The sequence below is a fragment of the Tachypleus tridentatus genome, chromosome 13 (genome assembly GCF_004210375.1).
Source record: "Tachypleus tridentatus isolate NWPU-2018 chromosome 13, ASM421037v1, whole genome shotgun sequence".
Classification (NCBI taxonomy): domain Eukaryota; kingdom Metazoa; phylum Arthropoda; class Merostomata; order Xiphosura; family Limulidae; genus Tachypleus; species Tachypleus tridentatus.
In genome coordinates this window covers 59477122-59502263 of record NC_134837.1, presented here as the reverse complement: position 1 = coordinate 59502263, position 25142 = coordinate 59477122, and the positions used below count along the sequence as shown (strand labels likewise).

Genomic DNA, 25142 nt, shown 5'->3' with positions numbered 1-25142 from the left:
AAATTAAATATTAGTAGAAAAATACTGAGACATAGCACAACTACTCTACAAGTACAAAAACTGCAAATTTTGTTTATGGTGTTTACAACAGATGGCTAGTGGTCTCTCACTATGATTGTGATGAAGGTACAAAATACAGGGAGTAAAAAATTTAAATATCATAAAATTATACATTTAAAGGAAAAGATAATGATTAATTTTATCTCTTTCAACTGATTTTTAAATAAAAACTCTATTATAATACAGGAAGTCCTACAGGTAATAAGATATAAAAACTCCAAAATAAAAATATGTACTTTTACTATTATTAATATAATAATGTTTCACTCAGACTGATTCAGTAAATACCTTATCAATTTATAGACAAATCTTTAGTAAAAATACTTTAACAAAGAATATGAATTATGTACAAGACTTGTATTGTTTACCTAAAGCTTACTAAATTATGTGAAGATACACCCAGTGTATTTGGAGTTAAATTCTCACGTGTTTAGTGTCAACATTTTGGGGTTTTGTCCAACAGATCAAGCCACGATGAGGTGATACTTCCAAACTGTTTGCCATAAACTCTATAATGGTAAGGTTTCATAAACTTGTGTAACCTCCAATGCCATTTACATTTTTTATTTGTCCTAAAGTATTTTTCACCCATTATAAAACTTACTTGTCAGCAGTTTTACACAAATTCCATAACAGAGAGGTCTCACCAGTGTGCATTCTTATGACATTTTAAATTTATTATTTATTTGAAACAGTTTTCCACAAATTGCATAATTACAATATTTCTTCACAGTATATATTCTTTGATGGACTCTAAATGATTTACTTGTTTTAATGTGTTTTTCACACACTATACAATTATAAGGTTTTCTCCAGTTCATCATCTTCTTTGAATGTCTTTTTCACATACTACACAACTAAATGGTTTTCTCCAGTTCATCATCTTCTTTGAATGTGTTTTTCACATACTATACAACTATATGGATTTCTTCAGTTAATCTTCTTTGATGCACTTTTGATTCATTATATGTTCCAAAGTCTTTTCTGCAATTTTTACAACAGTACAGTCCTGTTCAGTGTGTATTTTAAAGGATCTCCTAGTTACAAACTGTTTTCCACACACTGTGCAACTGTAAGGTTTCTCCCCAGTATGTGTTCTGTGATGAACTCTTAAATCACTGTTTGCTACAAACTGTCTTCCACACACTATACAACTGTAAGGTTTCTCCCCAGAGTGTCTTCTTTGATGTACTTTTAATTCAGTATTTGTTCCAAAGTCTTTTCCACAATTTACACAACAGTGAGGTTTCTCACCAGTGTGTATTCTCTGATGAATTTTAAAAGATCTACTAGTAACAAACTGTTTTTCACAAACTGCACAACTGTAAGGTTTCTCCCCTGTATGTATTCTCTGGTGCACTTTTAGATCACTATTCGTTACGAATGGTTTTCCACAAACTGCACAACCGTAAGGTTTCTCTCCAGTGTGTGTTCTCTGATGTATTTTTAAGTAGGAATTTCCTGAAACTGTTTTCCACAAACTGAACAACAGTAAGGTTTCTCCCCAGTGTGTATTCTCTGATGCAACTTTAAGTAGGAGTTCCTTAGAAATCGTTTTCCACAAATTGAACAACTGTAAGGTTTCTCCCCTGTGTGTGTTCTCTGATGTACTTTTAAGTAAGAGTTACTCAAATTCTCTTCCACAAACTGCACAACTATAAGGCTTCTCCTTAGTATGTGTTCTTTGGTGATTTGTTAATTCACTATTTGTTCCAAAGTGTTTACCACAAACTGCACAACTATAAGGTTTCTCTCCAGTATGTATTCTTTGATGTTGATTCAATTCACTGTTTCTAACAAACTGTTTTCCACAAACTGCACAACTGAAAGGTTTCTCTCCAGTATGTATTCTTTGATGTTGATTTAATTCACCATTTCTTAAAAACTCTTTCCCACAAACTATGCATGTATAAGGTTTCACTTCAGCATGTATTCTTTGATGTTGATTTAATTCACTGTTTCTTACAAACTGTTTTCCACAAAATGCACAGCTGTAAGGTTTATCCCTAGTATGTCTTCTCTGATGCACTTTTAAATCCCCATTTGTTCTAAAAAGTTTTCCACACACTACACAAATGTAAGGTTTCTCTCCAGTATGTATTCTTTGATGCACTTTCAAATCACTATTTTTCACAAACTGTTTCCCACATACTATACAACTGTAAGGTTTCTCTCCAGTGTGTATTCTGCGATGTATTTTAAGTAAGAGTTACTTACAAGTTGTTTGCCACAAACTTCACAACTGTAAATTTTCATAATAGCATGCCCCCTCTGATGTTGCTTTAATTCATTTGTCCTAAACTCTTTTCCACAAGCTATTAACCTGTTAGGTTTATCTCCAGTATGTATTCTCTGATGCACTTTTAATGCACTGTCTGTTCCAAACTGTTTTCCACACACTACACAAGTGTAAGGTTTCTCCCCAGTATGTTTTCTCTTGTGCTGTTTAAGGTTCTCCACTGTTCCAAATTCTTGTCTACAGAATACAGAACTGTACGATTCATCACCAGCCTCAGGTATATTAGATATTTTTACATAATTTTCATTATAGTTTGATTTTTCACAAACACTGTTTGATTTTGGGATTTGATGACTTCTGTAGAAAAATCTTCTTGTTTTAAAAGTTCATAATTTGGAAACTGATGTCCACAGTAGATGTTTACACCAGTCTTTATATCTAAAATTAAAAGATATAATGCAACATAGTTAATAATAAAGACATCATAAGTAATTTATTTATTGAAATTCTAATTCAGTATGAAGGATCGTAATGACACCAACACAAAATATCAAGATATTACAAGGTAACAAATAATTACAAGGAAACTTTTACACTTTTACATTACATTAAAACTTTTAACCCTTAATTCATAATAACATTTAAAGAATAAATAAACAGTGCTCAATATTAAAAGATATAATGCAACATAGTTAATAATAAAGACATCATAATTAATTTATTTATTGAAATTCTAATTCAGTATGAAGGATCTTAATAACACCAACACAAAATATCAAGATATTAAAAGGTAACAAATAATTACAAGGAAACTTTCACAGTAACAGAGAGAGCGTAAAATCAGCTGCTACAATATAATATCATGACAACCAGTGTCACTTGCAGACAAGACAATTTATACAATTAATTACAAAATATCTAAACACTCTTAAGGCTTCATCCTGTTAATATGGCTACTAATCAAACATATATTAGAGGAACACAATGAATCACTTTGTCCATCTAGGATGGCCTGTCCACTAAATCAAACAGAAAACTTAATTCCTAAAAGCCATCCCTTATCATTCAAATCAAGCTTTCCCCTAAATAAACTGAATTTACCACTTCTGAATACAGACTTTTCCAAACAAAAATATAGCTTTAACTAAGGATGGTTTTTATTTACCCTAAGAAAATTTATATTTGTCCTCTAGTCTTCCCATTTTTACCCCTGAATGCAACAAAAAGAGATGCATCAACTCTATCCCTTTACAAATTTAAACATGTCAACCAGATCCCCTCTAATTCTTATTTGCCTAACATAAAACAAGTTGAAAGATCTTAACAAAATCTCAAATCACAACTTTCTCATTCTAGGTATTATTCAGTAGTCATCCTCTGAACCCTATTCAATAATTCAGTTTTGTTTCTAAGTCTGATCCCACTACTCCAAATGTTGCTTAACCAATGAACTATACAGTGATGTTTTAACTACCAATAGCACATTGCTTGGATAGCTTAAGATACTCATGAGCCTATCAGGTCATCCCTTAAGTAATGTTTGATTTTAGGTTCAAAACAAGAGAAAGAATTTTGAATGCTTTTAACATTACTTAATCAATAATGAATGTTCCATTATTATTAATTACTTCCTGCCAATGATACACAAGCTTCTGAATGCAACTTTTATAAAATTCTTGAGGTTTGAAGGAAAATAAAGTAGAGAGGGTATTTTCAACATCTTCATGTGTTCCAAGTTCTTTTCCATCAAAATCGTTCTGCAAACTTTGGAATAGAAGATAATAAGATGGGGCAAGGTCTGGAGAATAAGGAGGATATGGAAGTTTTTCCCAGTCTAGCTCTTCAATCTTTGCAGATGTGATCCTTGCTGTATGGAAACCTGCATTATCCTGGTGTAACACAACACCTTTAATATTGATCAAACCAGACCTCTTTTCTTTCAGTGCAGGATTCAAGTGCTCTAACTGTTGAGAATAGAAGTCTGATGTAATCATTTCATTGAGTGGCAGCAACTCAAAGTGAATCACATCAACAATATCCCACCAAACGCTAACAAGACTTTCCTAGGATGGAGGTCCATTTTGGCTGCGCTTTAGCCAGTTGAACTGCACTGAGCCATTGTCTGTGATGCTTAACTTTTTTATAATACATCCATTTTTCATCTCCAGTCACTAACCTCTCCAAAAAAGACAAGTTACATTCATGAGAGTGCAGAGAAGCGCAAATGTCCATTCTTGTTCTAAGGTTGCCTTCTGTCAAATCATGGGGGACCCACTTTCCAGGTTTTGATACCTTTCCAAGGGGTTACAGATGTCGGTGAACTGTTGAATGGGTTGAATTAAGCTTCTGTGCTAGTTCTTCAACTACTGCAACACAATCTTAATCAAGTGCAGCCAGCAGCAAGTCATTAAATTCAACAGAATGGCCTGAACACAGCACATCATTTAAGATGTAGTCACCCGATCTAAAATTCTAAAACCACCTGACACTTTTTTTATTGAGAGACTCTGCACCATAAACACCTTGAATGTTTGATGTAGTTTCTGCTGCACTGTTGTCTTTTTTAAACACATAAAGCATTATATGCTTAATGTTCTCTTCAGACACATACATCTTCATAAGGGTTTACTTGATTAATGATCTGAAAAAGTGGAGTTGGGTTAGTTTCTTTTATTTGTCTGAACATTTTTATACATGTTCCACTACATATTTTAGTCATTAAAGCATTCTACAAGGATAGAAATGATGATGCACTTTTTGTATTAAATTTTCGGACATTGCTTATGGGATGACCTGATAATTTATTTATTTCATAATACTGTTAATTTATACTCATAATTAAAAATATGATCCCCCCCCCACTTGCATCACTGTTTTGTATTTATCATAAAGTCACTTGCAATTTATTCATCAAATGTTCCAAATAGTCCAAATCCTTTCACAGAGCAGTAACATCCTCCTCACAGCTAGCAACACCCAAACCTTTAAATGTAACCAGCAAATTGAAACAACCTATTGACCATTCCTTGGAGATTCAGGATTATCTAAATCACAGAATCCAGAGGACTGATAAGTATTTAACATAATGTACAGGAATAACACAAGTGACCTATTGGTCCATCTTAGTTGTCTCATCCTCTACACTAAACTACCAAATAAATAAGCTAAAAATAATAATAATAACAAAACACCTTCAAGCCAGCCCTTATCATCCATACTTTTATCAAACTTTTTCTTGAACTGACTTAAATATATCCTCTACAATAAGTGAGAGCAAGCCATTCCAGAAGCTAATCACTGTCAGAAAAATAAAACTTAGGAGAAGATGATCTCTACCCTGCCAACATTTTTTATGTCTCTCTTAGTTCTACTATTATCACTGTTAAGTATGAAAACAGATGATGCAGTAACACTATTTATTCCATTAACAATCTTAAATACTTCAGTAAGATCCACTTTAACTCTTCTTTTTTCCAAGATAATATTTCATAGATCCTAATCTTCCCTCATAAGATAACCTCTCCATCACAGGTACCATTCTCGCATTCCCTTTTCTTAACACTTTCCAATAACATCCTTCCTAAGGTAAGCACAACACAATACTCAAAAGGTACCCTAACCAGTGATCTAAACAATGAAATTATAATTTCTTTAAAATTGTATACAATAGTTCTGTACATAGAACCTAAAATCCTATTTGGTAACAGCACACTGCTTGGATGGGTTTAGATTGGTTATTACTCCAAGATCCCTTCTTTCATTACTGGTAAAGTTGTTCCCATCCAAATTATAATTACTAACATGCATTTGAACAAATCACTAAATGATCTAAGTCATTTTGTATATCAGCAACATCCTATTCATAGCCAGCAACACCCAATACCTTAATATCATCTACAAAGTTAAATAATGTATTCACAATTTCTGCACCTATTTTATTAATGTCAATAAAAAAAAAAAACAGCAATGGTTCTAAGAATGAACCCTGAGGTACACCACTTGTTACATTAATCCAGTTTCACTGTACTTCACTTTTAAAAATGCTTTGCTTTTTCCATCCATCCTCTCTTTTATCCAATTTGCTAACTTATCACCTCAGATTACATGGATAGCTTTCTTCACAAACTGTTTATGTCAAATGCTTTCTGAAAATTCAGATACACCAAATCTATACCCTTACCCTCATCTATGTAAGCAGTGACCTTTTCAAAGAATGTCAAAAGATTTGTAAGGCAAGATTTTCCCTTAGTGAAAACATACAGACTATCTAATAAAATTCTAAACTTTGTTAAATGACTTTCCTAAGCTTCTTTTATCACATTCCAAAACTTTTTCCACAACTAATGGGCCTATAATTACTGGGACAGTTTTTAACACCTCTGTTGAAAAGAAGAGTGACATTAGCTAACTTCCAATCCTCTGATACCTGCCCACTATTTAAGGGCAGACAAAAAATACAATAGTCAACATTTGCTAGGGATCATGTTATATTTGGAGTGCATGTCAAACACCTACCACAATGGTATGCATAGATTGAACATTTTAGGACACAAAACACCTAGATAAGTCATTTTTCACTTTATTAAATTCTATAACATTTAACTTGGGGGAACAGAGCATGAAAAACTGATGAATCATGTGGCACAATGTTAAGAAAAATTTCAAAATCAACCGTCATTCAGTGAATTTACACTTCTGACAATTGATTTCAGTTGTTGTATGGCCATCTCGAGCATTAATGACTGATGCACATCTGCAAATGTTCATGATCAGATGAGCCAATTGTTGTTGCAGAATCTGTTGCCATTCTTCAATACGGGCAGCTTCAAGATCTTTGGGCATTCTTCGTGGGGCTTAATGAGCTTGTAGCCTTGTCTGTAGCTACTCACAGATGTGCTCTATTGGGTTGAAATCAGGAGATGTAATGGTCATTCCTTCAACTTCTAGGAAGGCAGTCACATCTGCATATGGATAAACAATAGCTGCAAGGAACTCATCTCTGTATCTTCAGCTGGAGAGACTTCAATTTCAGAGGATTACAAAGTTGGTATAGCCTGCAATTGAAGTTTCCCCACACAATGATTGAGCCTCTTCCAAAGTGATCATGTTCATTAACATTCTGAAGCAAATTGTGCTCACCAGGGCATCTACAAACTCTCCTATGCCCATCAATAGTCCACACAGTAGTAGGACTAGTCACTGAAGAGCATGACCCTCCCTGTGCTGGTAGCTCAAAGGAACATGAAAAACAGGACATACAGCCCTGAACACAGCTTTGTGAAGGCATCTGTACACTGTCTGAGTAGCCATCAGGACTTCTGTGGCATCTTGGAGGGTGTACAGATATTAAAGGCTGGAGCAAAGCAATTCCTATGAACCTGGATGGTCAAGTAGCAGTCTTCTTGTGAAGTTGTTAGTTTTTTACTCATCCGCCATGTCTCCTACTGACTCTGCCAAACCATATGAGCCTGATCCAAGCCCTGGACACCACACCCAAGAGCAACAGCAGCCCAGCATTGAGTAATGCCTCCTCCTAAGTTCTGCAGGTGAAAGATGATGTCTTTGACCTAAACAAAGCATTTTCTGTTCTACATAACCTCAACCTTAGCATATGATAATCAGTGATTTCAAATTAAGGACCTCAATTTGAAGACGTGGTCAGAAAATAAAGCCATGATCCAATCAAAGTCACCCATGCAGAAAGTTTGCACATGGCAGATAATGTCCAGATAAATGACTTCTGAGTTACATTTTTTTAAGAACTGATCTTTATTAACATTAGTATATCTATTGTAGAATATCACTATCCCTAGAAACTGTTGATTACTGTAGTGGTAAATGGCTCACACATCCAATCTCTAACCTCCTTTAAAACCCTTTAGAAAATATTATATGACCCAGTATTTTTGTTGTTCCTTATACTTCCCAATTTTTTCTTAACCTCACAATTAATGTAGTAATCTTGTTTCCATCTATCATCTGCTTGAGATGTGGAATACTGGTTAAATTTTCATTTGTAAAAACTATAGTAAAAGCAAAATTTAGTAACCCAGTTGTATCACAATCACCAGATACAAGCCTCTTCCTTTCTCATCTCTCAAGGGCCCTAACCTCATCCAACATTTTGCTTACCCTTAACATATGTAAAGAAATCCTTACTGTTAATTTTACAACATCAGCCAACCTTTTTCAAACATATTTTTTGATGTCCTGATTACCTGTTTCACTATCTTTCTTAATCTTCTAAATCTCTCATCACACTAGTCAATTTAAATTTCTTAAACTTATAATGCTTTTCTTTAATTCTCTCTCTTATGCTCATTGTGAGCCAACCTGGTTTTTTACCTGCAGCTACCCTTTTCTTTCTAGAAGTAATATATTTATCTTGACTATTTAACTTTTTCCACATCTGCTGAGTCACCCAATTCACAACAGATAATTCTTATTACATCCTTCAAAATTTACTTTTTGAAATTTGTAACCAAAATATCATTATTCCTTATCTCTGTATGCAGCAAAACATTAAACTTAATAGAGCAATAATTACTTGCACACAAATGTTCCCCAGTTTCCACTCTCTTGATCATTTCTCTATTTGAAGATAACAATAAATCTAATATACCATTGTTTCTAGCGAGTTCCTTGCCTAACTGGTGAAGAAAGAAAACAATACAATTTCTTTTGATTCAACACACGTGTTGTGAGTTGTACATTAGACTGGAGAAAGGTGCTAGCTAGAAACATAATCCTCCTTTAAATAAGAACTTGGTAACTGTTCAACCTGTTATTTAATTTCAATATCTTTGTCACCTATGCAGTTTTAACAACTGGTGAAGAAAGCCAGTTTGAACAATTTCCAAGACCTTTCTCCCTCATGGTTTGACACTTCCCAATCTTTATGCTTGAAATTATAATCACCCATAATTGACTTCATGCATTTAAAAAATCAGTCACATAAATTAATAATAAAAGCAACTTTTCCACAAATGTTTAAACATTGAAATATAGAAACTGGTTCCAACCATTACTCATAAATTATTTACAAAAACATAGAGTAAGATATGAAGCACTGTCCATTAACAAGTTTTATTTTTTAAAAATAATATATATTCTCGACATACATTACCATTCAAATTTTATTTAACAGCTTTTCAGTTGTTTTATTGTAATTTTATCACTTTAACATCTTTAACTTGATAATTTCCAAGTTAAGGTATCACATACATCAAACATGGATCTCTAATCCTCCCTCATTACCAAGAATATTATTAAATCTTTAATGAACTTATTTTCCACATATTTGCACTTACCACATGAACTTTCTAATCTAGATTCAATTTGTTGTAAATGTTCTTGAAGTTCGGTTTCTGTTTTCACATTCACAACATTATAATTTGAACTATCCAGGTCATCATCACTGTTGTTACTGAACTCTGAAATAACATCATCTTGTTGATAATCAGGCTGCTCTGTTTTCACTTTGTACAATGTGTTCTAAAATCAAACAACAGATGAATAAAAATAACAACTAGTGACATCAGCAAAATAGATATTGTGTCCATAAGTTACTAACTAGAAATTTAACATTACAAATATAATAATTTATAACCTATAGTACAGTGTGTTTTGGATTCATGAATCTTAAGACAAGAAATTACTGAAAACAAAATACCTAATAGCTTACGTTTTTGTATTGAAATAAAATACAGAATACTGAGTTTTATAAGAATATTATAAGTATGACTAGATAAGAGTATTATGTTAGAAAATGAAACAGGAAACAATGTTGTAAGTATGACTAGATATAAAAGCTTAGCCCATTGTTCTTCTGAAAGTGTACCTGGTGTTTCTTGTTTTGTGTTAATTTGTTAAACATTTCTTTATAGCATGAGACAGAAAAGCTTAGCCCATTGTTCTCTTAAAAGTTTACCTGGTGTTTCTTATCTAATTTGTTAGTTTCTTAAACACTTATTTATAGCACAAGATAGAAAAGCTTAGCCCGTTGTTCTCTTAAAAGTGTACCTATTATTTCTTCTTTTATATGTTAGTTTGCTAAACATTAAAATTTATATTTTAATTAGTTATATATTATTTCTGTTTATAAATGTTTATTTGAAAAGTTTATGATTGTATACATTCCACTCCATGTAGTTTCACTTGTGGAAATGTCCAAGCAAGATAGCATCATTGGCACATGTAAGTGTTAGTGAAAGAGTTTGTAAACAAACTTTGCCTGATAATAATAACTATTACAACCACAAAGTCATGTTGGCATACCTGAATCAATAATAAAAGATAAAAATGTGAACTTTTGAATACGAGAAAAAGAAAATTACAAAACAATCAATAAACCATTTAAAACATTTGTACAGATTTCCATTTCCAGAGTTAATGATATAATAGAGAAATAGAAAATAATCATTTATGTTAAAAACATGCCATATTCATTTAAAAGGTTCTAAAGCTATTACAAATGAAATGTGAAAATTATAAGATAATACATAGCATTTTTATACTTCAGTTTAAAATCACATTGCATGTAAACTATTCTGATTTTGAGTTCAAATAACTACATTAAATAATGAATGTTTTACAATAAAAAGTAAAAACAAATTAACTTTAAATGTCTTATTTTTCTACAACTGCATAATTTTAGGTTAATTCAAGACATTTAAAATTACTTCATCAACTAGTTTCATTTTTATAAAGAATTCTCACAAGAGTTGTGTACTGACTTACAATGTAAGTAAATTATCATCATACATTTAAAAAGGATGCAATTATGGCTTGAAGTAGTGAATTTAATTGTAATAAGCCTATTCTACTGAACAAAAGATTTCAGTCCTTTGACAGAGAAGAATAAGCATGATAACCTTAAGGAGGTTGTAGTTATAGGTGATTCACTGAAAAGAAATGTGGATAGGATAGAATATGTGATAGACATGGGGAAAAGAATCAGGTTATGTTAACTGGGGCACAAGTGGAAGATATAACTGACAGAGTAGGAGATACACTAAAGAGTGCTAGAAGAGATGTAGTTTTTGAGGTGCATGTTGGAGCTAGTGTTGTTGGGAAAGGTAGGTCAGAGGAGTTAATAATAAATACGAGAAGCTTTTAAAGACATAAAGTAAAAAAGCCATAACGTAATTTTGTCAGGGATACTGCCCAGAATTAACTGCATGGATAAAGTTTAAGTGGAGCTGAATGCTAGAATTGGGTTAACATGAGTGGACTGGCTGGTTGGACTTCTGGATCATTTCAATGGAAGAAGGAAGCTATAGGGATGGATTGTTTACATTTAAATAGGATAGGAGCTGGCTAATCTGCTGGGACTATTAACTCAACTGTAAAGGACACTTTAAATTTGGAATAGGTTGGTGAGAGCCAGGAAAAACTAAATGCAAAAAGAATAACATGCAGAGAAATGTTTAGCACAGGAAATGGGTATAGAAGTAGTTATAAAGGTAGGCTTAATTGTTACTATTGTAATGTTAGAAGTATAAGATATAAGATAGATGACCTAAGAACACTAGTAGAAATGTGGAATTCTGATATAATGAGAATAATTGGAACATGGTTAAAAGTAGATTATTTTGATGACACAAGTTTCTTTGAAGTACAGGGTTATAGGTTATTTAATATGGATGAAGTACTAAAGAAGGGGTGGAGATGGCTTAATATGTAAAATACTAGTTGTATCATGTTGATTATAGTGATAATTTGTTACAGACCACCAGATGATGAGAAAGATTACAATAAGATTAAAATTTCAGCAGTTAATGAAACATATCTGTGTGTGACTTTAATTTCAGGCATATAAACTGGAAAATGTTAGATTAAAACTCCGAGTTTTTAGAAACTGTTCAAGGTGGTATTCTTCATCAATTGGCCAAGGAATTACTAAAACAATGCTATTTTATATTTATTGTTAACTTCTAATATAGAAATGATCAAGAGAGTGGAAATAGGGGAACATCTGGGTGCAAGTGGTCCTCGCTCTACTATGTTTGATGTTTTGTTGCATATAAAGATAAGGAATATTTTAGAATTTCAAAAAATCAAATTTTAAAAAATGCACAAAGAATTATCTTCTGAGAATTGGAAAGCTGAGTTATTTGAAGTCACTGATATGATGTGGAAAATTTTAAAGATAAGTTTTAAAATATTCATGGTAAATATATTCCTTATAGAAAGAAAAGGATAGCTGCAAATGAAAAATCAGAGAAGTATCATAAGTTTAAGAAATTTAAACTGTACAATATGATTGGAGATTTAGAAGATTAAGAAAGATGGTGAAACAGGTAACACTTCACAACAATTTTTTTTGAAAAGTTTTGCTTCCTGAAAAGTTTTTGCTGATTGTGACAGGTACCAGGTGGGTATGCACAAATATAGTTTTGGTTTTGCTTCATCATGTAAGAACTCCGAGATATAGACAGTTAACTGTTTACCGGCAATAACGTATTTAATTGCATTTATGTTTCTAATACACTATTAAGTTCAACATAATTAAAATTGTTTTGCTCCTGATATTTGTTTGTATTCAATGTTCGGTGCATCACGTTGCAGCGTCCAACAGTAGTCAGCTAGCATTGACGGATTCCAGTTGGCCTGATATCATTTTTCTGTTGTAGCAATTTCCTGGTAAAACTGAAGATTTCAATGAAATGGTAAGTGATGGACAAATTTGGATGTGATTTGCGTGATCAGCAGCCAAAAAATCTATAAGGAACACCCAACAAGAAGCAAAAACTTTGTTGTGCAGTGTTATCAGGGCATCAAAAAATATGTTTGAAAAGAGGTTGGCTGATATTGTAAAAATTAACAGTAAGGATTTCTTTACATATGTTAAGGGTAACCAAAATGTTGGATGGGGTTAGGGCCCTTGAGAGATGAGAAAGGAAGAGGCTTGTATCTGGTGATTATGATACAACTGGGTTACTAAATTTTGCTTTTACTTCAGTTTTTACTAATGAAGATTTAAGCAGTATTCCACATCTTAAGCAGATGACAGATAGAAACAAGATTTAACTAAATCCTTACATTAATTCTAAGTTCTTAAGGAAAAAAATGGAAAGTTCGAAAAATGATAATTGTTCCTGGAGAAGATAATATATCTTGAAGGGTTTTAAAGATTACATATGTGAGCCATTTACTACTACTATTTTGTCAGTCCTTGAATAGCAGGCAGGTACCAAAGGACAAGATGTTAGAAGGAAGATTATAAAAATTGTACCAGTAATTATAGGCCCATCAGTTGTATGAAACGTTTTGGAATATCTGATAAGATACTTGCAAAGTCACTTACACAAAGTTTAGAATTTTATTGGATAGTCAATATGTTTTCACTAAGAGGAAATCTTGCCTTACAAATCTTCTAAACATGCTTCCAAAGGGTTATCACTTATGTAGATAAGGATAAGGTTGGTTGGTATTTTATGGCACAAACCAACTAGGATATCTGCACTAAACAACTGGTAAAAAAAATAAAAGTTATCACCATTTGTAAAAATGAATTAGGTTAAAACAAACCAAAGTGGATTTTTTTAATTAAAAATTTAAACAACACTAAAAAGACCAATGAGTCTTAGAAAACTAAAAACATTTGTCAGGTGGACAATGTCATTATTATCAATGACACTGTCCAGCATCAGGGGTAAACCTGTGGAAAGAATATGTCGAAAATTATGACATCGTTGAGAGTTGTAACAATGGCATAAGAGTAAGATGTGGACTACTGTGACCTGAGTATCAAATAGACCACACACCTTGGTGCATCAATCCCAGATAAAAGAAAATGAAGAGTTAAAAAACTGTAACCAATGCATAGTCCAGTTAGGGCAATTTTTCTTTCCAACCCTAATGGAAATAAGACAGCCAAAGTCCAATAGAGGGTTTTATCTGGAAAAGCTTGTTTTCACACTGCGCACTTCAACTCGACTGCTACCTGGCACAGAGACGAGCCTTGAATAAAGAACCATAGTCCATGTATCAAACAGGTACAGCAATGATAGCACAAGAGCAAACAGACTTAGTAAGCTCATTCCCATGAATACCAACATGGCCTGGATAGAAGTAGATGTTAAAGAGAAATGGGCCAGTCAGTTTTAAATATCAGTGAGAACACGGCGAGAACTAATGTGATGCCATTTAGGGCCAATAGAGCTAAGTGAACAAGTGTAAATAGTACAATTCGAGTACTGCTTAGCTTTTATGTGATCCATGACAAGAGAAATGGTGTAGAGTTTGGTAGTGAACAAAGAAACTGTAGAGAAAATTCTGTGAGCAACCACCATACCACTACAAACCACAGAAGAGCCCACACAGTCACCTGATTTTGAACCACTTGTATAAATGGGAATGGAAGAATGGTTTAAAAGATGTTCAGCAAATAAGAGACAGTATTTCCAATTGGGAGTTTCAACTTTTCTGAGATGACTCAAAGTAAGGTCACACTTTGAGATGGTAATAAGTCATGGTGGGATGAATTGACCAGTGGGCACAGCAGTTATCCAAGGAGAGACCCAATTCATCCAACTATGCCTGGATACAAAGGCCAAAAGGAACAATGGCAGATTGTTTGTTCTGAAAAAGCATGGCCCACTGAGGAACACAACTTCAGGTAGTATGCTGTGGTAAGGATTGAAGTTTCGAAGCACACAGTAAAGACAGTTGCAAATTGTGTATAGGAGATTCACGAAATTCTGGAGAGGGGAAGTGCAGAAAACCATGTATAGAGTCAAGGTCCAGATAATGAATGGGGCCCAAGGTCCTGGCAGACCCATAGTCCAGTTTCGATTAAATAAGAGCACAATATATCTTCAGCATAGAACACTGCTCTCTTCCCAAAGAGGTGAAAGAGAGAACACAAAGGATGTTCAGTGCCCTTCTACACTTGACTCATAGATGCTTGATGTATGGTATAAAGGTCAGCTTATGGTCAAAGAAAAGCCCCAAGAACTTTGCCTCAGGGACCACAGGAAGCATAAATTCACTGATATGATCAGGGTGAATACCTCATTAGCAGCAAAAGTACATGCAAACAGTTTTAAAAAGAGAAAAATTAAAACCATTTGCTGTGGTTCTCTTCAATACACAATTGAAGGCAGTCTGTAGCTGCTGCTCAATAAACCTCATGTTTGACGACTGACATGAGATGTGGAAGTCGTCGACACAGAGACCATTTGCAACTGTAGGGAAAGTTGTCCACTTGTGGCATTAATCTTTATACTAAAAAATGTGTCACTCAAGAAACAGCCCTGAGGGACTCCAAATTCCTAAAGGAAAGAGTTAAACCTACAAAAACTTGAAACTGTCTGCCCATTAAAATATTTTTAATAAAAATGAGCAAATGACTATGCAACTCATAATTGCAGGTCTCTCAAGGTCACTGAATATTGACACAAGATGTTTTTGCTTGAGAAATGCTTCTCTGATTCATGTTTCAAGTCAGGTGAATCCACATTGGAGCACTTTTGCCAGAACCCACATTGAAAGGAGGTTGGTTGATTTGAGGCAGCTCGATAAAGCAATTGGATTGTAGTTTGAAAGAAACTTGGGATTCTTTCTAGGCTTAGAGAAAGTTATGACAATAGCCCAGTGCCAAGCATCAGAAAAACATTGTACTGCCAAATCCAGTTAAAAAAGAACCAGAAGAATAGCAAGAGAAGCAGGAGAGAAATGGCAGAGCATCTTGTAGCATATATCATCAGGTCTGACTGAAGAAGAGCCAGCTTGGGTTCCACCAATATAAAGGGGCGATCATAGTCATAGAGACAATCAGCCCGAAAGGAAAGAAGTTATTGCTCTGCTTGAGTCTTGATGACTAAGGAAGCAGAGAATAAAGCAGAAATGTTAGATATCTGGCAAAAGAGTTTACCAAGAGTATCGGTGATGCTCTGAGCATCAGCAACTTCCTGGCCATCAGAGAGTAAGATTGAAAAGGTGGACAGAATTATACTGCCCATTGACCTTCCTAATGTTGTCCCATATGACTTTCAAACTGGCAGTAAAAGAGATGCTGGTTGTAAATGTAACCCAAGATCCCTTCTAGCTTTGATATTTTACCTGCTGAACACATGTATAGGCCCACGGAAAAGCAATGCTGTTCAAAAGTGTGGAATACATACGAAAGGTATGTCAGGTCCATTTATGAGCCTTCCATGCCATGTGGCAGGCAGGATTCCACCATGGGTGAGGATACTGTGGAAACATGTCAAGGTTTAAGGAATACATTGAGCAATCGTATTGATAATACAGTCGGTGACTGCTGCCATGCAGTTGTCTATCAATGGCTTATAGACAATGTCAGGATAAAGTTCCCCAACAGCAGTGAAAGAAGTCCAGTTGGCTTGGTTTAGCTTCCACCAGGGCATACAGGTTAGGGAGCATCAACTACAGCCAGTCTATCTCAAAATTATAGGAAAATTATCACTGCCTCCTGGGTTACTATTAACCCTCCATGAAAAGTGGGAAAATAGTGAAATGGATCAGACTGATAGATTAACAGCATTAAAAGACTGAATAGGTACATGAAAATAAGTATAAGAACCAGTACTGAAGAGAGGCAGGTTGTGATCTGAGAGCATACACTGTATGTGACTACCCTGCCCATCAATATCAGCACCCCCCCCAGAGGGGATTATGTTCACGAAAGTGCCCTGGGATTAAAAAGGGGAACAGCAAATGTTTAATCATAGCATTAAGGTCTGATTGATCATAGGTCTCTCCAGGAGATAGGTAGAGAGAACAAACAATGATAGTACGACCCAAGGAAACATAGATGGTTGCAGATATTGAGTGGCAAAGAAAGGGTAGGCACGTGCTGATCGATGAGCAGTGCCTCCCCTTCATGCACTTGTCCATCACACAATCTGTCATTTTCTGTACAAAGAAAACTGCTGAAAGGTGATTGTATTGACAGATTTCAGAAATGTTACCTGTAAGGAAAGGCACACAGAATGGTAAAAATCAATCAGTGCTTTGATATCATCCAGATTAAAACATAAACCTCAACAGTTAACCACTGTATCAAAGTGGCACTTTTTACTTATGTATAGATGAATTGTTTTCAACCATATCTTTTTTTCTTTATTTTCCTTAATTAAAGGAGATCTGTCGACCTCCACTGATCCTGCCCTGAGTCAACTGAGCAGGTCTCTGTCATTGGAAGAAGATTTTAGCAACCAAGTGCATGAACAAATGATCATTCTGCATCTCAGGGCTGGAGAAGAAGATGGCCTGAGGAAAAGCTTGAAGAAATGTTAGGGACAGAAATGTGTGTTGATGTTGATTCATCAACTTTCTAAATCAGGGAGAGCAAAATACTTTTCACATGGTTTGAGAACAATTCTTTTGGAGGCACAGAGAGATCTGCCTGAATTCCCACTGTAGCAGTGGAATGAAATGCAGCAACATGTGTCCAAAATGGAGTGGCAGCCAGTAACTTTTTGAGTCTTGGGGTAAGAAATGTTGTGAACCATTTTCAAACGTTGTACCTCTTTCTGTTCCACCCACCTAGGACATGAACAAAAGTAAGATGGGTGAAAGCCACTACAGTTAACACAACGAGGGTCTATTTCACATTCATAAGCATCATGGTCCTTGCTACTTCAAGGAACCACAACATGTGTCTTTGAGTGATCAAACAGCTCATACTGGAAGCATCAGCAAAAGTTCGGAATATATGGTCATACCTTGCAATTTAAATAGCCTGCCTTGATGGTGGCAGGTGGATGTGGTGATGTAAATGTTGAAATTATGAAATTGGTTGGTATCATAATTCCATCTCTGCACGTGGAGATACGCCTCATTGCAGAAACTCCTTGGGTGAAGAAATCAGCAAGGATCTCTGACTCAAGGATGTTCTTCAAATCCCTCTCAATAATAACTCCTCATGATGAATTCAAAGTAACATAGGTAGTAACCTCAATGGGTATATCCCCAGTGGCCTTTGAATGCAAAAGGAGTTCACTGTGTTTAGGAGTGGATTTTTCTATCAATATGTCACCAGAATAAAGCTTTTTGACTGACTTAGGAGAGACAGCAAGCCCCTCAATTCCCTTCTGAATAAAAAAAGGGAGGCATCTACCCTAACGATTTGTCTGAAAGAGAATGAAGTATCAGAAAATGAGGTACAGGTGTTGAAGATTGCTGCTCAGAATCTTCATGATGCAGTGTTTATCTATGGTCTATTTTTTCCACTATTTTATTTTGATTTTTATTTGGGGGGATCCATAACAAAGAAAGAAAATTTCTGTGCCCACTGACCTCACCCACCATGAAGCCCCACAAAGGTATTCACTACAATGCCAAACAAAGATATTGCAGCAATGCCAGGGTTTTGTGAGCACTACACTCAAACAACAGTATCAGACACAATGTCCACAACATCCATTGAGAACATCCAACATTGGTACGTGGTTCACTCTAGCCAAAGTGGACCAGCCAATTGACCCTGGGGGAGCTGCTTCTGTCTACAAGAATTCAAGGCCAAAGTGGTGTGGTAGGGTTGGACCCATCAACCACCAGAATCCTCTCGTCCCCTTCACGGGTCACCACGCATGGCAAACATGTGGGTGAATGTTTTGATCCCAGAGGAGGTAAACTGAAAGAAAGGAACCTTCTCTGGAGCATTTGAAAAGGTTCCACCTGAAAGGTTTGTAAAAAAAGAGAAAAAAGAAGAAGAAATATATAGGAGTGAGTGATAAGTTAGCAAATTGGATAAAAGAGAGGCTGGATGGAAAAAGCAAAGCATTGTTGAAAGTGGAGTGCAGTGAAACTGGATTAATGTAACAAGTGGTGTACCTCAGGGTTCATTCTTAGGGCCATTGCTGTAGTTTTTCGATTTTTTTTTTATAGACATTAATAACACAGGTGCAGAAATGGTGAATACATTATTTAACTTTGCAGATGATGTTAAGGTATTGGGTGTTGCTAGCTATGAAGATGATGCTGTTGATTTACAAAAGGATTCAGATCATTTAGTGATTTGGTCATATAAATGGAAGATGTGTTTTAAATGTTTTGAAACTGGTTGCAGGTCAAAGGTCACGTCATCGCATTTGTTGACTTGCATTCAAATTATATTGAACTACTATCGAATGAATTTATGTCGCTACATTTGGTATCAAACTGCAAATTACAGTTGAAACTGTAATATTATATACAAGTTAATTTCTTAATATAAAAGCAAATATTAAAAGAACACATTTAGATATAGATTTTAGTGAGTCACATGGTATGTTAAATGAAAAATTGTTTAAAATTAGATGTTTGTGATGTCAAAATACTAAGTCTATACTTTCATACAAATTAAGAACTCATGTTACTAATATTGAAAAACTAGAATATAAGTTTTTTATTTTGCTGAGATATGGCTTTCGTACTGAATCAAATACTGTGGTCCTGTTCAACTATTTCCATTTTTGGAAATAGTCCCTTGTATACTCTTACTATAGTATGTGACATGTGAATAAGCAATCAACATCTCAGAATGTTCCCACAGTTGTTTTATCAGCCATTTTAATCTGTGAAAAGGTTGCCACATTCTTTTAGTCCAAGTTTATAAGGAAATAAGTTGTCTTTAGTTTGCTCAAAGATTCATATTTTTTTAAAATCTAAATACTAAGCTTAATAAATTACAGTGGAATTTTATGATATCAATATAGTTATTTATGATTTTTGGTTATTTAAATGACACTATAAAACCTTAAAAAAATTTGTTTGACATCCTCCATGTGCAAAATTTTAAAAGGCTTAGCAACCTATGTCCAGCAACAACTGAATACATAGATAATAGTGAGAAGAGAATGTGATTTAATGTTCTGTATTTAAAAAATAATAATATTAATAATTTATTTCTAAGTAGAAATAATCTACAGAAATCATGTATAAAAGTAGAAATGTGACTGTATACTACAAAATACTAGTCCACTAAAACACAGCCAAGACAGGAAGGACTAATGGTCAGTTTTATATTACTGGAAATGTAACGAGTGCATGTGCACCACATCAATGTTATGTAATGTTAGCTAGAAATGACTGGAAGGTCAATATAATAATAAATATATATGTTCATATTTAGCATTATGAGACTTAAGGTACTTAGACTAAACATTTGTATCCTAACATGTAATCATTCTAGCATGAAAAGAACAATTTATACTTATTTCCTAAGTTTTCTTTGATGGTTACAAGGTTGGTCAAGTGAGAGACCCTACATAGAGTATAGAAAGTAGCAAAATATAAAGTATTGTTGAAAACAAACATTTAAAATGTATTTAGGAGGTGCTAGAGATTACACAAATAATATCTGAGATTTTGGGGATGAAGAACAGTTTTTTAAATCATAATATGAAATCAGTTTGCACTCAGACTAGTAAAGAAACAGACTATTTTCACAAAATAATTTTCAAAACAAAATATTTAATTAAAATTCCAATTTTCTGCATACAAAATATGTAATCTTTACTAAAAATCTACCAAATTTTGTGAAGACATACAACATGTTCTATCAAAAGTTATTATGCAAATACTTAACTTGTGCAAATGTGTAAATGAATTTGTGTATATTATACTGAGCCTGCAAGGAAAGGATTACTTATGATAAATGTACAATAATGCCTGTCAGTTATTATAATTTGGATGCGAATAACCTTAACAGTGTCATCAAAGAAGGGATATTGGATTAATAGCCAATCACTCTCTAAAGCCATCCAAGCAGTGTGCTGTTGCTAGTAGTATGGCAAATAGAATTTTAGGTTGTGTCTACAGAAATATTGAATATAAGTCTAAAAAAGGTTTTAATTTCATTGTATAGGTCACTGGATAGGCAATATTTAGAGTACTGTATTCAGTCTTGGGCTCCTTACTTGTGGAAAGACATTAAATTGTTGGAAAAAGTTCAGAGTAGGGTTACGAAAATGGTGCCTTGGATGGAAGGGTCATCATACAAGGAGAGGTTGAAATCTCTCAAACTGTTTTCCTTTAACAATTTTAAACACACCCATAAGATCCTTTATAACTCCCCCCCCCCCCCTCTGAGTACAACAGTAAGAATAATATGTTTAGGTAACAAAGGTGTAAATCTTGGCAAGTTATGAATCAACTTTAGTTTAGACAGTTGTGGAAGCAGTAAAATTAAGTGAGTTAAACAGAAAAGTTTATAACTATATGAAGGAAAAGGACTGGCTTTAAGTTTTTAAATTTTATTTATTTATTCAGTAAGATGAGAGAGATCAACAGATCTCGTTGTCCCAAAACATTATGTTATATTAACTACGTTTATATGATTTGATAACTATAATAAAATCCATTAAATGATAGTAACCTTTGCAACTCCAAAGATATAGTACATCTATCAAAAACATTATAATTATAAAATGAAAGAACCACCATAATCAGATATAAAACAAAGGAATCTATCTTAACTGAACAATACAGACCTACTCTAAGCCAGCTTTCTGGGATGGCAAGATATTTTTATTAAATAATGTGTAGTCACATACCTTGTTTCATATAATACTGTATATACTGTTCTATAAACACTGTATATTTATTGTTGTTAACTTTGTAATAAAGAATCCTCCATTACCCATTCAAGCCACATAACTTTTGTAAGTCTATATGATATATTTTAACCAACACTTTCACAAATGAATGTTTTATAAAACTATCATTGTTAATGTTCATTCTCAATTCTTCAAAACTTAGCACACAATTCCTTCAGTGAATGTTCAGTGAATTAGAAAACTTTCCTACAAAACCATACATAACTACTCAAACCACTATATTTACTCTAATATGAAATGGAAAGTAATTCTTGCTCTATCCAACTGTATTTAAACTTTCTTTACAGCTGTTTCAACAGTTATAAATTGACCATTTACTAGAAGTGATATTATAAAATGGTTACAAAATAAAGAAGAAGAAAGACAAGATAACTCAGAATCAAGAAATGGAAAATTTATACCTGAGAGATAATAAATTTTGCCGAAAATAAAGATATTCTTTCGGAATGACAAAAAAGTATTAAAAAATTGTCCATTTAAAACAATTTACACATTTGTATTACATACAAAATTATGACCAATTTAACACATTCACATTATGTAACATTCATAGACTATTAACACTATCAGTACAATAACACTTTAGTGATATTGTAGCAAGTTTCTTCACACTGTGACAACAAACATCCCACCACTGATTAGATTCTAGACAAACAAACCTTAAAACAATACCAACACAGCTGAAAAACACTTTAAAACTGTAAAAAGGTTTAACCCCTGTATTACCTCAGTTTTCTCCACTGTTTTATTATAGTTCTCATCTTGTTCCTGCTTTGTTACACCAAACTTCAAAATGGTATGTGAAGATATTTCTTCTAATGAACCAGCTTCTCCCATTGCTACAAGTAAAAATTACAATGTGTTTCTTTATGTTAAGAATGAATAAACTTATGCTTCACTAACCCTTAATCAAAGTTCATGCAATGCATTTAGTTGAACAGCCCTTCTATAATATTTCTTTTGTTAACTACAATTACAATAATATCAACTAGTACAGTATTAACTACCAACACAGTGCTGTCTTTCTGTTGTAGTGATTTGGTAAAAAAATGTTTTAACACCAGAGTAAGGTTTGAAGTTAGAACTTCACAAGCTTTTTATCACTTACTGAAAGTGTTCTCAGTCAAAATTCAATACAATACTTCTAAAATGTTTAGAAATTCAAATTTTCAATTACTTTCTGTTTTCACTTGTAAAAATAGGAACATTTCTCAAAGTTCAAATGCACAAAACTCAGAATTTATATCTGATATTTTATACTGTTCACTATTAATTCGTTATTAACTTCTTATGTGTAAAATAATTGTACAAAAACTATCGTTTCTGTCAAACACGCTAAATGTTGTACTTTGACCGGGTCAGAATCATTTTGAGTTGATAAAAATGTTATTTAACAACAGTAACTAATAAATATTGTTTAGAAAAGTTACTAAATTAGTTAACATAAATTAATTAGTGGACACTTAAAAAGTTCAGGTTTAGCCTCACCAGTAATTGATGTTTGGAACGGTATTACAACAGTAACTAGTTTCAGGTTTGTTATGTCTCAAATAAGCAAGAGAGTCCTAAATGTTACTAAAAAACTCGTGGTAATACATTTCTCAGAAACAGGAAATTTACTCACAATACAAAAGAAGAAATTTCCAATCAGTAATGGAAGATCCAGGCACAGTAATTTAAGTTAAGTGTCAATAAAACAAGTAACATTCAAACTATTTCAAGCATTTGTATTGGGAAGAAGACAAAACATTTAATTACAAGTATAGTTATATACGTTCTTACAACTTGCCAATGTAGAACTTCCTTCAATTTTCACCACTTTGGTATCAGATGAAACACCCTGCTCCATTTCAGAAAACAATTCAACCTTCACATTTAATAATTCCATGGTTCCATCAAGCTTCACGTCTATTTTATTGGTTTAAAAATTGTAGTGCTATAGTTTAAACCTTACGTACAGGACTACTTCTGGAAAAAAAAAAAAAAAAGTTAATTTTGAAATTCACATAACTTTCCTGCCCGCCGCAAGTACAGCTATCGACAGGATTTAAAACGCTAAAATCAGGTGTTCGATTCCCCTCGGTGGGCTCAGCAGAGAGCCCGATGCGGCTTTGCTATAAGAAAACACATACATACATTTCCTGTAATTCATAAGCTTCATCTTTATGTCTTTATCCGAAAACTATTGCAAGTGTTTTTTGTGTGATTAAATTATTTTGAAATAACTTACCCAGGAGTAATATGAAACCAAAACAATCTTTTCAAACATATAAGTAAAACATTCAATAAGAATGCTGCGGATGAGAGATGTGTTGCAGTCCTACTGGTCAAATGCTGATTGCATTACACATTGGGGCAGAAGATCTCTCTCTCTCGTTGTTTGGGTATTTATACATACCCAAAAAGGGTCAGGTGCACTTGACCTCTTCTAGTGCAGAACATGTTAACATTAAAATCAATTCAAACTAGGCGCATGGAAAAACATTCCAGTAGTGGCAGAGGATACTTGTTTTATTTGTTTTAGAATTTTGCGCAATGCTATGCGAGAGCTATCTGTGCTACCCATTCCTAATTTAGCAGTGTAACACTGGAGGGAAGACAGCTAGTCATCACCACCCACCGCCAACTCTTGGAATACTCATTTACCACGAATAATGGGATTGACAGTAAATTATAACGCTCCCACGGTTAAAAGGGCGAGCATGTTTAGTGTGACGGAGATTCAAACCTATGACCCTCAGATTACGAGTCGAGTGTCTTAACCACCTGGTCATGCCAGACCAAACTGAAAGGGCGAACATGATTGGTATGACGGGAATTCGAACCTGCGACCTTCAGATTACAAGTCGAGCACCTTAACTACCTGGCCATGTTTGGCCCCACAGGATAATAACTGTTTTTTTGTGTCGTAAGTTTTCGGGATCGCCTGTTGCAAGTATTAATTTTTTTTTTTACTAAATTATTTGTTATTTCAAGGATAAAATGCTTGGTAGGTTGTAAATATAAGATAAATATTGTGCTAGACTCAAGAGTAGCTGATTTTCACAGGAGTGCTTTACAATGTGAGAATCAGTCAAATGAATTAGAAAGTAGTTTGACCATAAGAGAATAACAATATTAAAAATATGATGTAAAGTTTAAAACAATATTTGCAAATTACTGAAATAACAAAATACAGGCATATTTGTACTGATTATCTAGTTTTCACACTATAATGAAGGAAAGACATAGTTCTTAGTGTATTTCATTATTTTTTACAGTCATCTAAGCCC

At 33.9% G+C, this 25142-nt stretch overlaps 2 protein-coding genes and 1 pseudogene across 4 annotated transcripts in view; all 3 read right to left on the bottom strand.

Annotated features, from left to right (window-relative positions):
- LOC143237823 (uncharacterized) overlaps window positions 1–566 on the bottom strand; it is a 51380-nt gene extending 50814 nt beyond the window's left edge. The window contains exon 1 of the mRNA XM_076477457.1: window positions 429–566. The gene's annotated coding sequence lies outside the window, so the exon portion shown is untranslated. The remainder of the gene's footprint in view (window positions 1–428) is intronic.
- Window positions 567–715: 149 nt separating this feature from the next.
- On the bottom strand, window positions 716–2590 carry LOC143237822 (uncharacterized; annotated as a pseudogene).
- Window positions 716–24207, bottom strand: LOC143237825 (uncharacterized). 3 transcript variants are annotated; one of them, XM_076477459.1, is made up of 5 exons: window positions 24101–24207; window positions 23653–23838; window positions 22597–22709; window positions 9610–9793; window positions 716–2737 (listed from the first exon to the last, which is right to left on the bottom strand). In XM_076477459.1, the coding sequence occupies exons 2-5, from the start codon at window positions 23756–23758 to the stop codon at window positions 2592–2594; spliced, it is 549 nt and encodes a 182-aa protein (XP_076333574.1). In that variant the 5' UTR covers window positions 23759–23838; window positions 24101–24207; the 3' UTR covers window positions 716–2591. The 3 variants fall into 3 exon arrangements, with proteins under 3 accessions (XP_076333574.1, XP_076333575.1, XP_076333576.1); XM_076477460.1 differs by lacking the exon at window positions 24101–24207 and having other exon boundaries at window positions 23495–23699; XM_076477461.1 differs by lacking the exons at window positions 23653–23838; window positions 24101–24207 and adding an exon at window positions 23359–23454.
- Window positions 24208–25142: the final 935 nt, after the last annotated feature.